At 44.6% G+C, this 13,356-nt stretch overlaps 1 protein-coding gene across 2 annotated transcripts in view; it reads right to left on the reverse strand.

Annotated features, from left to right (window-relative positions):
• Nucleotides 1–7,975: 7,975 nt before the first annotated feature.
• Nucleotides 7,976–13,356, reverse strand: part of MED13L (mediator complex subunit 13L) — a 302,839-nt gene continuing 297,458 nt past the window's right edge. For both annotated transcript variants that reach the window (XM_019467349.2, XM_053902081.1), the window contains exons 30-31: nucleotides 11,934–12,046; nucleotides 7,976–10,874 (exon numbers count right to left, since the gene is read on the reverse strand). In XM_019467349.2, the coding sequence (XP_019322894.2) occupies nucleotides 10,742–10,874; nucleotides 11,934–12,046 (246 nt within the window). In that variant the 3' untranslated portion in view covers nucleotides 7,976–10,741. The remainder of the gene's footprint in view (nucleotides 10,875–11,933; nucleotides 12,047–13,356) is intronic.

Genomic DNA, 13,356 nt, shown 5'->3' on the forward strand with positions numbered 1-13,356 from the left:
AACTTCTAGGGTCTGGATTCATTTTGAAGGTGGGGTCACAGAATGGAAACCAATGGGTCAGACGCAGAGGGTGGGAGAGAGAGAGTGAGCGACGCTGAGGTTGTTGGCCTGGACTTGGGCCTCTGAGAGGAGAGAGGTTTGGGAAAGTAGACACAGGTTGAGGGGAGTCATCAGCGATTCCACCTCATCCGTGTCCGAAACGCCTGTGACCCTTCTGGAAAAAAAAAACCGACAAGAACTGACATTTATGGGGGGCCTGCCGCGTGCCATAGAGTAACTCAGCATGCGTGTGTCGGGCCACTTAATCTTCCTACCAAGTAGCGGGGGGCGTGCTGTGGGCGTCTCCACTTTGCCGACGGGGAATCAGGCACAGAGTGAGCAGTGGGGGGCGCCCGGATTTGAACCGGGGCGCGTTGAAGGCAGATCTGGACTCAAAACTGATGTTCTAGAGATGCTAGGGAGGGGACTTGGACCAAACAGACCTTCTCTTTCGTGTTTAGAAGGTTCTAGAAAAATTTGCAGGTACGACAGCAGAAAGGGGCTCGTCTGCCGTGGCTCGCGAGTCAGCTCGCTCATCCAACGTGTGCCGTGTGCCCGGTAGGCAGGGCCCATGGGGGAAGCGGGCAACTGGCAGCACAGTGTGGTCTGTGCCACGATGGTGGCAACGCTGGCCTGCCCGGGGTCCCGAGAGGGCCAGGGAAGCCAGCCGGGATCGCGGGGGGCGGCCCCGGGCCACCGGAGTCATGCGAGCGTGGTGCGGGTCCTGGACCGGTCCCAAATCCGTGCCTACCTGAGGTGACGTGGCACAGAGTGACAGTTCTTGGAGCTGTAAACCAGTTCCACCGTGTTCCCCGACCTCCATCTCGGTTTCTCTAAAGTTTATTTATTTTGCGGGCGAGAGAGAGAAAGAGAGAGAGAGAGGGAATCCCAAGCAGGCTCCGTGCCGTCAGCGCAGAGCCCGACGCGGGGCTCGCTCTCACGGACCATGAGATCATGACCTGAGCTGAAATCACGGGTCAGACGCTTGACTGACTGAGCCACCCAGGCGCCCCCGCCTCCGTCTCGGTTCCTAAATGGCATCTGCAGAACAGTGAGGGCAGAGGACCGTCTCTGTTTGTGAGGACGGGCTCAGCGGGAGCTGGAGTGGAAGCAGAAAGATGGGGCTCGACCCCCTCCCACCCGCCCACTACCCCACTCCTTGGCCACGTGCTCTCACCCTTGCCCTCGCCCGTGAGGTCCTCCACCTGGCCTCCCCGGAGGTGCGAGGCCCCCCCAGAGCCACACGCAGGGAGCCCCTGACAGACGATTCTGAGCTGCAGGAGAGGGCCGGGTGTGCATTTCCAGGCCTAGAGCCGGGGCCTCGCTCTTGGTGTCCACTTCGGTGGCCCCAAACTGGTGCGGAGGGAACACAGGGCCCGCGAACGGCCTGCTCTCTCCCCATCGGGGCGGGGAGGGAGATGCACCCTTGTAGATTCCTGGTCTGGGGCCCGTTCACTGGGTCCTTGTCCTTGTCTCGCCCTCCTGAGACCCCCTGCCCCCCGCACCCGGGGCACGCGCTCCGCTCTCCCTTCACGAGAAAACAAAGCCGCCTGAGACGCTCTCACACGGGGTCTGGGTCCCCGGGCCCTTCGTTGGGTCATGCACCCTCTTCTTTGGTGAGACAGGAGGGCACGCTCAAGGCGGCAGTCCGGCCCCTGCCTGGTCTCACCCAGGGGCCCGGTAGCCTCCCTGTCCCTGCTGCCGGTGCGTCGCTGTCCTCCGGGCTGCTGAGGCTGGGAACCTTCGTCGCCCGGGAGGCCCCCTCACACCCCGCACCTTCAAGTGCTGCCGATCCTATTTCTCAACAGCCCTTGAGCCCGGCACCCCCTGCCCCTCCTCGCTGCCCATGGTGGGGCGTGGGCCCCCACTGCCCTTACTCCACAGCTACCCGCTCTCCGTCCCACAGTAATGGTTCTAGAAGGCCAATCAGCTGCAGTGTGTAACTTACTTAAAACTTAGTTCCCATGTTCCTCAGAAGAGTCTTAGGTCTTGAGTCTGACCTACACATTCCCTACACCTTGGCATGTGTTTGCACCCGCCGCTCGGGCCTTCACTCCTGCCCGCTTGCGATCCCCTCCCTGGGACATACCCCACCCCCACCGCCGCCCACAAGGTCACTTCGGGCAGCTTTGCCCGACGGGTAAGCACACTGCACTTACCCCGCTGCGGTGGCCCCCACTCCGTGTCGTAGCTGCGTGTTCTCTGCCCTGGATGTCTCACCACTATGAGCCGCGTGAGGTCCTGTCTCTCGTGGTGCCCCAACGCCCAGCCCCAAGGAGGCCTGACGACTTTGAGAGTGTAGAGTCAGCGAGTGACAGGACATGGGGGGTGGTGGGAGGAGGGGAAGGAGAGAAGTCCATGATGGCATGGATTTCGGGGCGGGGGGGGGGGGAACGGAGCTTGTAGGAGGGATGAACCAGTGCCATGCCTATCGTGACCGTGGACTTCCAGGCAGGTAGATGGAAATATGAAATCTAAGGCCACAGATCTGGGAGTTTTGGGGGGAAGGGTGAGCTGACCTAAACAGAAGTCCTGGGAGAGAAAAGATTCGGGGTTTTAACATGGCCATGGCAACTGACTGTACGAATTACCAACGCCCGCCCGCCCATGTTAGCCTAGTAGAAGTTGAACTGGACGAGTATCTTGCAAAGTGCAGTCCACTGACGCCTGGAGCGGAGTTGCCTGGGAATCCGAATGCTCACCGGCTCCTGGAGAACTTGGGATTGGACTTCTCAGAGAATAGCCAGCGGGTGAGGGGCCAACGTGATGGCGGGACACGCGCCCCGTGACGGAGGCAAGCTGATGGGGACTGGACGGGAGTGGAATCTAGAAACAGCCCCGGGTTGAAGAAGGGAACGGGCTTGGCCGCCCAGCCTGGCCTGGGAGCTCCGCTCACTGCCCCAAGACGCCACACGCCCTTGGCCGTGGGGGTAGATGGAGGTGGGATGGTGGAGAAGATGTGAGTGGTTTTTTTTTTTTTTTTTCAATGAGAACGTAGGGAGTACGAGCACTGTGAATGTTTGTGGACTGTTTTAAGGTACCACTAATAGAATTCAAGAAGGAAGGTTTCTTTCCAAAATGTTTTGCGAGATCAAAGCAAACAGCAGAGTCCATACACAAAAAGGCAAAACTAAAAAGTAAAAGCAAATAAATATGTATATTTTCATAAAAATTGGCTGACAAGTGTAACACAGAACAGAAAATGCAAGTGGTAAAAACCACCCGATTGAAATGAAATTATTGTTAAGAAATAAAATGCAACAACACGTATGAAGAACACCTAACACAAAATGACAAAGGTTCAAAATAAAAGGTTGGTCAAAGATTTAACACCAGGATTCTACTAAATGGAAACAGGAGGGGTAATATTAATATCAAAGGATAATTTAAAGCAATTACGAAGGGTCACGATACAGAAATAAAGCACATAACAAAATACATCATAAAATTTTATGCACCAATAATGCAATAACAAAAGAAAAAAGGACAGCCCAAAATCGCAGGGAGAAACTTTAACTCCTACTACCCGCCTAGGACAGAGCCTGAGGACTTGACTGGGGCGTAGGAGATACAGAAAATACACCCCGGACAGGATTAATTGGTTTCAAACCTTATGCCCTCACGCCACACTTCCAATAGGAGGGCTGTGTGGCCAATACTCTGGAATGCGGTAAGCGTGGCTGAGGAACTAATTTTTAAATTTTAATGGACTTTAATTAAAATTCAATTAAGATTTAATAAAAAGGAATGCAGCATAAAATAGTTTTTCTGTTAAATGCAACTTTGTTGTGTGGAACCACATTTTTATTTTAACCATTGAAAATTTAGCTTCCGAATTTAGATGTGCCGTAAATGTACGGTAAATACTGGATTTTGAAGACTGGGTGCAAAAATAAAAATGCTGAGTATCTCACTGCCAATTTTTATATTATTTCATGTTGAAATATAAGAATGTGGATATATTAGGTTAAGTAAGATATATTAATAAAATTATTTTCACCTTTGTCCTTTTTTCTGTGGCTGCTCAAAAATAGAAAATTACATGTATGACTCACCTAATATTTCTATGGGACAGCACTGCCTACTAAGGGCACACCTTGTTTCGAAGTTTCCAGAGGATGTTTGCAAGAACCAATCATTACTAGATTACATTGTAGTAAGAGGAAATTAGAGTCCAAGAAACTTTGATTCCAAAGAGAACTTTCCTTTATTTAAAAAAAAAAAAAAAAAAAAGGAAATGAAGACCTAAGGGTCTAAAAATAAAATGAAAACATTAAATATTAAAACCTGCAGGATGCAATCAGCTTTCACACAGTCCCAGATCAGTCATTTTTATCCCTGTCAGGGTCAGAAGTCTCCAGAATGTGACGCAACAGGCCTTCTCTCTAGAAAAATGCATACACATGAAGACTTCAGTGTGTAACTTGAGGAAGCTATATAAATGCCTGTGTCATCAAAAGCGAAAATAAATTAACTAAGCAGGCAATTAAGATTCAAGGAAAATGACACAAACCCTCAAGGAAACCAGGCAAAGGAATTGCAAGATAAAAGCCAGGATAAAAACAGCACAATTGTTAAATCCATGAGCTATTTCTTTGGAAAAAAATCAAACAAAACTAGAAAACCGCGAACTGCAGAAAATAAATCAAGGGGAAAAAAGAATGCATCAATATTTTCAGAAACGAGAAGCAAGGAGCACATGTTACCAAAAACTGTGCGCAACCGCATACGAATACGTTGGAAAAACTCAATTTTTTTCCCTATGAAAATCCAAATTACCAAAATTGACAGAGGAAATAGAAAACCTAAATCAACAACAACAAAAGAAGTTCCTGTATCTTCTAATATATAAAAAGCATATTTTCTGCTCTCCATAAAGGCATCAAGATGTGATGAATTTGCTTGTAAATTATTTCTGATTTTTGTGGTGGATTCCACTCTTTCAACAGTCTGTGTTCAGCTCATGTTTCCTGGGTGCCCACATCAGGCCCAATAGACTTGTCACGTAAAGTCAACTCTCCCACGTCCCAGAAAATGACCAGAAGGTCATCAGTTCATCCTGTGAAGCAGACTTGACTTCCCTAGACCTGACAAGGGAGAGAACCTCCATCAGCTTTGAAGAGATCTATCAACAGGAAAAAAATTGGTACGTGCGTATATATGTAGCTATCTGAACATTAACTCTTCTAGAATGAAAACTTACACAAGTGTTCAGGAAGCAGGCAGGAAGGTATTTATGTAAACGATGTATGTAAATAAAGAACATCAAGGCGTCCACGTGAACAAAGGAGATGTAAAGAAGAGAAGCTAACTTATAAATGCTTATTGGAAGATGTTCAAGCTCAAATTAAATAAGCCAACAATTATGATCTTACATGTTCAATCAAATTGATTTACCCCCAGAGCAAACATTTCTTGCATTAGCCCTTTACTCTTCACCCTGGCGTGGCCAATCTTCCTGAATATCGTCTGGCTTTATGAAACAGGTAGATTGCAACGTGCCCCATCTGTTAACGAGACCATGAAGCAATGAAGGCAGCGATAGCCAGGAAACACTGAGAGGTGCTCATTTCTATGGGTTGCCTGTTCTGAGTACTGCGCGATGGTAAGCACTCTTCGGACAGACTTGCTTTGCCACCTGTAAATGAACAGCCTTGAGTTAACAGCCCAGACGCCCGCTTTTAGCAGATTAATAAAACGTGCTTTTTTCACTTCCCTGCTGTTAAAACAACAAAACACTGACCCCCACATTGTCTGTGCCTTCCTATCACCTGCTAACTAATGCTTATTGAGGAAATAACCTTTACAGAGAAAAATCACTATTTTAGTCTTACCCAAACTCTGTCCTGGAGAGTAAGCTTTCTTCCTCATCCACTTTTATTTCTTACCATCACTATATATATATATATATATATATATATATATATATATATATATATATATATATAATTTGACAGTAATTATTCATATATATATATATATATATATATAAAGTATACTTTATTTATTTCTTTCCATTACTTTAGAGTTCTAGCCAGAAGCAGTAAGTGTTAACAAATCTTTTTTAAACTTGACCTGAAATTTTCAAGCGAAGGAGCGGAAGACCGGTAAATCTGGTTCCAAGTAGAGTAAGATGCCCAGGGCAATCATTACAACCGTACAATTTACCTGGCACAACAGGATTTTCTAATGGTGTCTCATTAGGTATTAATAACATGAAATAATTACTGTCAAAGTGACCTTTTTGTCAAGGGGATATAAAGAAGCGAATCATTTAACACCAAGATAACATGGTGATACATTAAAATCGCATCTTGGCAGGATTTGAGCATGTAGTGAATTCAAAAGTGAAAAAAAAATGTTCGTTGTGTAAGGGCTTGTGTTGGGTGAATGACCAGTACCAAGGACAGTTTCCAGTATGTGGCTCCTGCTTTGGAGTTGAGTCTTCTGAGAAATCTTTTAAAAAACTTCCATTGACAAACTGCAATTTTTACAAAAAAATTCTTTTGGCTCATTTGTTAACAGTTGGGAACAAATTCCTTGTCCCGCAACTTCCTGAACATCGAGAACATTAAACGACGCCATGGCATCACTGGAGGGGGCGAAGGGGCTGGCGTTGTATGGAATCCGAGCGGAGCAAACGGCTGGAGGCTGACGGTTCTTGAGCGCCTGGTCAGATTTATCTACAGCTGATGTGCAAAATGTCTAAATGCATTTGAGAAATAACTTTTCTGCCTCAAAGAGGTTTAGCTACTGTCGCCAAATTGGTACAGCTAGTGGTTATGAAAACCACCTCCCCAAACTGTTGGATAAAGTCCCATCCGATGTATGAGCTGAGTATCTGAACTAATGAACACCTGAAGAAACACCATCTAATTCTGATGATTAAGGGGCCTAGCCTGATTACAACGGATGCAGGAAGTGTGTAGTTGTTTAATGCTTTTGTGGCAAGCAGCCTTACAGCGCTGTGGCTGGCGACTGACGAGACAGACATCAAAATGGTCTTCTAACTGAAATGTGGCCTCGCTTTTCGCCATCTTCGATGGTACAACTATAATAACATGGTCACGGCGTTGCGTTTGCGAAGCATTTCTCAGAGACTCAGCCTTGTCCCTTATCTGCAGATAAAATACCTGAGGCCGAGTAATGTCAACAGCTTTACCTCTACATTCAGACAACATTAAATTCAGAACAATGTGTGTATCTCTAAATGGAAGAAGATTAAAAGCAAGGTTTCGGTTTATCCAAACTCTGTAAGTTCTGCCAAGTCCTGGGGTTCACCGTTTTAGCACGAGATTCTGCTCCTAAGAGCACGCAGGTTTTTCCTACTGGATGGACCCCAGGGGAATACCACGGTGGCTGCCGCATGGTCCACCAGAGCCCTGCTTGTACCCGGGGTGTTCAATGGCACACTACTCTCACCAGCCTATAAATGGGGCAGAGAACAAGGAGAGATCTGTTATTTCTAAGGCACATCAAAAAGAAACTGACCCAGACCATGAAGAGAAAGGAAGTAGAAAACAGACTTGTAATGTCTTCTAGGATTGACTACAATCTTAGAGCTGGGAGACACAGATCTGATCTATTCAAAACAGTTAAAGAACTAAACACAAGGGCTCCTAATTCAATGCTGTGTGTGTGTGTGTGTGTGTGTGTGTGTGTGTGTGTGTGTGTGTGTGTATGCGCGTGCATGCGTAGTCTCTAAGCACTGCTCTAGGAATGCAGCTGTACCTTGGAGCATGAGAATGAGAATACAATCTGAGAACAGTTGCTGGTGAGGGTGATTAGGGCAGTAAAAGTCTATGCCCGTGTTACTCTGGAAGGTAGAGCCCGGCTACTAGCCAAGGACTATTCAATCCATTATACATGCACCTTTTGAACAGGCTTAGATGATTCTGTTACAAAGGCAGGATGGGAGGGAAAAAAGCCACTCAAATTTCAGTAATTCAATAATTTATTCCTCTAAAAAAGTGTGTAAAAGTATATAGCTCTCATTCACAAGGTATATATGAATGACATTTAAAATGGAGGCCTTTTAGTATTGTTTCTTTTTATCAAAGTCTCTTAGTGTACTGTCCCAGCGCGATACTGTGGTTTTAAATGAACTTCACATATTTTTGTATTCTTTCAAATTGTTTGCTATATATAAAAGAAGCTCACTGCAAAATGCTTGAAGGAAAAAAGGAAACCAAAGAAATTCAGAACTTCCCAGAAATGTACAGCTTTTACATTTAAAAAAGGTTCTGAAATATACATACAAGCATGCTGGACAACCCCGCCCCTCTCCCCTCCCCATTTCCCCCTTTTAGTTCAAACCATGGTAAGAGTTCTGATTTCTGCAGAATTTCCAAAATTAAAAATAAAAAAAAAAATAAAATAACTTCTCACTCTGTAGCAAATCCAGGGCTTGTACATTTCAGATTAATTCAGTAAAAAACTCACAAGTAAAATAATGCATATTTAAGGGAAATATTATACAGACTTTTTCACACAGAAGTACATAATAAGATTTTTTAAAATCTATTGCCATTCATTTATTTTTGCACAAAAACGTATAAATATGTCACCAGCTTTTCTTAACTTAAAAAACTTAAATAAAAGACACCAGATGAAAACTACCCTTTGCTGCCTTTTTTTTTTTTAAATTTTTGTAGGGGTTTTTTTGTTTTTTGTGTTTTTTTTTCTTTTTTTGCTTAGAATTGGGTTTCTAGGGAAGAAAAGCCCCTGCATTAAAAACAGCCCATATTAAAAAAAAAAAAAAAATTCAAAGTTCTGATGAATTCTGGGAAAAAAAAGCAACCCCAAAGTGGTAAAAGATTACAAATATCTACTTTACAATTTGTCTTCTCACCAAGATAATTTTATACAAGTTTACAATCTTCATCATCTATGCTCTTCAAAAGGCCTTGAGAATTTTCCTTTCTGATTAAGAAAAAATAGCACTGCAATATTTTTAAAGTCAATTTTACACTGTACACATTAGATACAAATGGTTTGATATATCAGATTTTTTTAACCTATACATTGCGAAAGTCACCCCCACCCCCAACTGGTGGTACAGAGAATAAAATTATCCATTTACAAGTTATTTCTCTGCTTACATATTCCCACCACACAACTTTTTTTTTTAATATAATGTTTTAAACGTTAGATTATTTCAAGAAAAATACTTTTACAAAATCATATCAGTTATTACATTTTCTTTTTTTTTCTTTTTTTTCTTTTTTTTCTTTTTTTTTTTTTTTTTGTTAATAACCAGGATATGGAAGTCTCTTGGAAGAACTTTAAAATTTGCATGATTCTCTCTCCACAGATGACTAGAGCTCGACAGCCTGACCAGCGCGGCTTGCGGGAGGCAAGCCCGCGCCCACTGCCCTCAGACAGAAACGCGCTGCGACGTCAGGGTCAGAAACGGGGTCTTAAAGACAACCCTCTTGGGCCTGGAATGAGGAGTCATAAAATACTTCAATTAGCCATTAATGCTTTAAAAAGGCATTTTTTTTTTTTTTTTTAAAAAGTCCCACCACAAAGGCTCAACTTCAAGTACTAATTTAATGGTTAAGTTGTAATATTTCTTTGAAATAATATTCCTATGGTCCAGAAAAAAGTCACCATATTTGTAACTGATTTTATGAGCAAACACTTTCAATTATGATATGTACATGAGTCCCTTTTGATCTAATGAGAGGAGAGACCTGGCTTTCAATAAGAATTCGCTAGAAAATATATTTCCGTTGTGACTGTATAAAACTAATGAAGGTACTTGGCTCCACGGCTCTGGGTGGAGCTTGACTGCCTTCTGTACAAAAATGTTATCCTTCGTGAAACGCTGGCCGCTTTTAATAAGAAACATGGCAGAATGTTTTACCCAGTTTGTTCTTAATAAAGCCTACTGCTGGGTGGTTTTGAATATATTACTTTTCAGGCATGTCTCCCCAATCTGTTTTCACTCCTTTTCCGGCTTCTAGGACAGAGGTATGTAGTCAAAGAATCCTATGGTGGGTCTGAGTTGGGTTTCAGCTACTGTACCTGGTCCTCATGACTTAAAAAAAGTAAAAGTCACAAAAAAACATATGACAAAACAACTTAAAATAAATAAACAAAATGAAGATGTCTCCAGACCTTTTGTATCTACACACAGGTATGAAGTCGACCAAAGCATTCATGCCAACCTAGATGGGACCACTAGGGAGACAGAAACCCCATTATGAAATCATATACTTGAGCTGGTTCTTATTTTTAAAAAGTTCCAGATGATGGAGTTCAGGTAACCCACAGGCCATACACCAGTAACTAGAGGATTTCATCCAAAAGGGCTAAACTGCCCTTGTTCTTAAACGGAGACTGGAAACACAGACTCTTGTGCAAAAGGATACTGTCTCTTCTGTTGCCCTCTTAAAAACCACCACCACCACCAAAAACTTCCTGTGGACCCGTGGTTTGGGGCTGCACACACCAGAACACTGGCTAGAAGTCACCGCTTATGGAAGTTTCCAGGTCCGTGAGAGAAGTGTCAATGCATCACTCTGGTAATGAACACTGCAGAAATGACATGTGCCTGCCGAGGAGTAGTCACAGTGCAGGACTGTGGAGAGCGGTCTCTCAAGAAGAGCGTGTGGGGCACGTGCAGAGTGTAGCAGGTTCCTTGGACTCAGGCTGCAGGGAGGAGGAACCGAGCCAGGGAGAACAAGTGCTTCTCCAATTAAAGTATGTTCATGATGGCGTTGTACAACTGAGTGAGCACCACAAAGTGGACGGGAAGGCAGGAGGTGCGGTCCTGGGTGGCCGGATTGCACGTGAGCCAGGACAGAGCGTTGTACTGCTCCAAAACGAACCTGCCGGAGAGAGCACACAGGTCAGGGCCACGGGCCACAGCAGCGCTTTTACGTTTTAACGTTCCACGAGTCAGCAGGACGACGCTCCATGTACGTCAGTCTTTCGCTTGCCCCCGGGTTTCCTCGTGGTTCTTTCCCCCCCGTACCCGCCTCATCTAGACCCACACTGTCCAGTATGGCAGCCACGGCCACAAGTGGATTCGGATACGCTGTATGTCAAAAAGACGTGCTGGATTTCAAGGAACTGGTCTTTTAAAAAAGCAGGCGAGATGGCTCATGAATATTTTCATGTGGGTCAACTACTGAAATGATACTGCTTTTCGTATACTTGATGTTACTTTGATGTATCTTTGATAAAGCCGATAAATTTATTTTTGAAATTAACCTCATCCATTTATTTTATTATTTTGATGTTGCTACTAAAAACAACTGAATTAGATATGCAGCTCACATCACGGTTCTACTGGACAGTGCTGCACTACAGACCCTGAAAGCCTGAAACATCATGTTGACTGGATCCTCGCTTAACTATAACTTCTAAATCATTTAAGAGTTATTAGCGAACACTAGAAGACGCCTGCAGACTTCCTCAAGGTACATGGAGAATGCTCATGGTCTGTTAAGTGCGAGAGAATTAGCATACGCTTCTGGGAGACATTTCCCAACTGTGGAATTCATGCTCTAATGTTATTTATATAATCTATGTCAGGGGGAGTAAAAAATGCTTTCAAAGCCAAGTGCTTTATGTCCCAGGCTCTGTCTTCTAACCACCCACCCCTAATTCTGATCTATTTTCATCACCATAAAACGTCTCCTTTACACAGGAAGCACGGGCCACTGTACGTGCACACACGTGTCAAACGGAACCAAGAATACCAGTCTCCCTGACCTGCACTCGTATGCGGGGTTTTGCACGCAGCTCTCCCTGGCTGCTCAGACGGTACTCCGCTGCACAAAAGGCAGCGCCTTTTCCACACTTTAAGTAAACACCTTGGAAAAACAAAACTAAAGGAAGACTGTAGCAAGCTGTAACTGCTATTATGCCTTAAAACAATCTACCTTAAAACGTCAGATGTGGTTTTGGAGTCAAGAGGATGGGGAACCCGCTGAGAATTCCTGGCAGGGAGAAGTTCATCCGTCTGTGCTACAGAAATGTGGTGGTGCAGCGAAGCCTGGCAAGAGAACAAACACGGTTACCTTCCCGGCCTCTCGGCTCCCAGGAGCCTCAGTTTTAAGCTCTCGGTAACCCTGATGTGATCCCAAAGAACTCCACACCCTGGAGGTGGAAAAAAAAGCTAGCTTTGCAAATACCAGTGCGTCACAAATGATTCGATAATGTGCCTCTTCAGGTCTTCATCTGTAAAAGGCCCCACCATCTCCACGGCCTGGATACGGCCGACTCTGCCCTTGTGGTGGTTGTGTAACACGTCCTTCCATCCTGACTTCCCATAAGTGGATAGATCTAGAGGCTCAATTCGGCTCAGATCCTTCTGGGGGGCGGGGAGGGCGCGGGGTGCAAGCACACTTCGTGGCTGGCGCTACGAGCTCCCTATGCCTCACCTCGAGAGGCGTGAACGTGCGCCGCCCCACGTGCAGCTCGGCTCATCGCTGCCGTCAGCACGTTCCCGGCACGCCCCACCCGCTATCATGGCTTTAGCACACGTTATGAAATAACTGAGACAGGCAGTGTGTTGAGGACAGCTAATATAAATGCTTCTTCATTTTTTAGGTTTCAGATTAATGAACTGTCGTTCCAGTAGCTTCAAAGGGTGACTAAAATGTTCTGGTTTTCAGCACGAACCCTTGGATTTGTTTCAATCTACTGCTACCATTGTTCTTTTTTATGTTCAAATTGTCCCATCCTTGGGCAATGGGAACCCTCCAGTTGGCGGGCCCTTTGAAGTAACTCTAATGATCTTAAGTAACTTCCCTGCTTTTAGGTGTGACCATATATCCTAGGTTCATCTTGAATCCTTCTTACTTCAGACCCACACGTCAGTCCATTCTTCAAAGGAACTCCGGTTCTCTTGAATGATAAATGGTATTTCAGAACCACAAGTGCAGCAAGAGCACTGTTTACTGATCCTGTCGCTGCTCGTAAGCTTTCTCAGTAGACCAAGCTAAAAAATATGTGTATCTTTCCTAAGAGGAGAAAATAAATCTAGGTTCACAGTGACAAGTCTAATTCAAAATAAAGACGACACCGACTTATGTGGTAGAACTTCCTTGACTTCATAATAATATGTTACAGCCATTAGTTGAAAGAAACTGCTTCAATTGTTTTTGGTTTAACCTTCCGTTATTCCTTTTAGAAAATACAAGTAGGTGTGTGTGTGTGTGTGTGTGTGTGTGTGTGTGTGTGTCTGCACACACTTTATCAATTACTACAAGGTAACCTACACTCCACAGAATGATTATATTATAATCATCCTCCCTTTGTTATGGATAACTAACACTCCACTGAATGGATACACTGGTTCAT

The sequence above is a fragment of the Panthera pardus genome, unplaced genomic scaffold, assembly GCF_024362965.1.
Source record: "Panthera pardus isolate Hobbes unplaced genomic scaffold, ASM2436296v1 HiC_scaffold_15, whole genome shotgun sequence".
Lineage (NCBI taxonomy): Eukaryota > Metazoa > Chordata > Mammalia > Carnivora > Felidae > Panthera > Panthera pardus.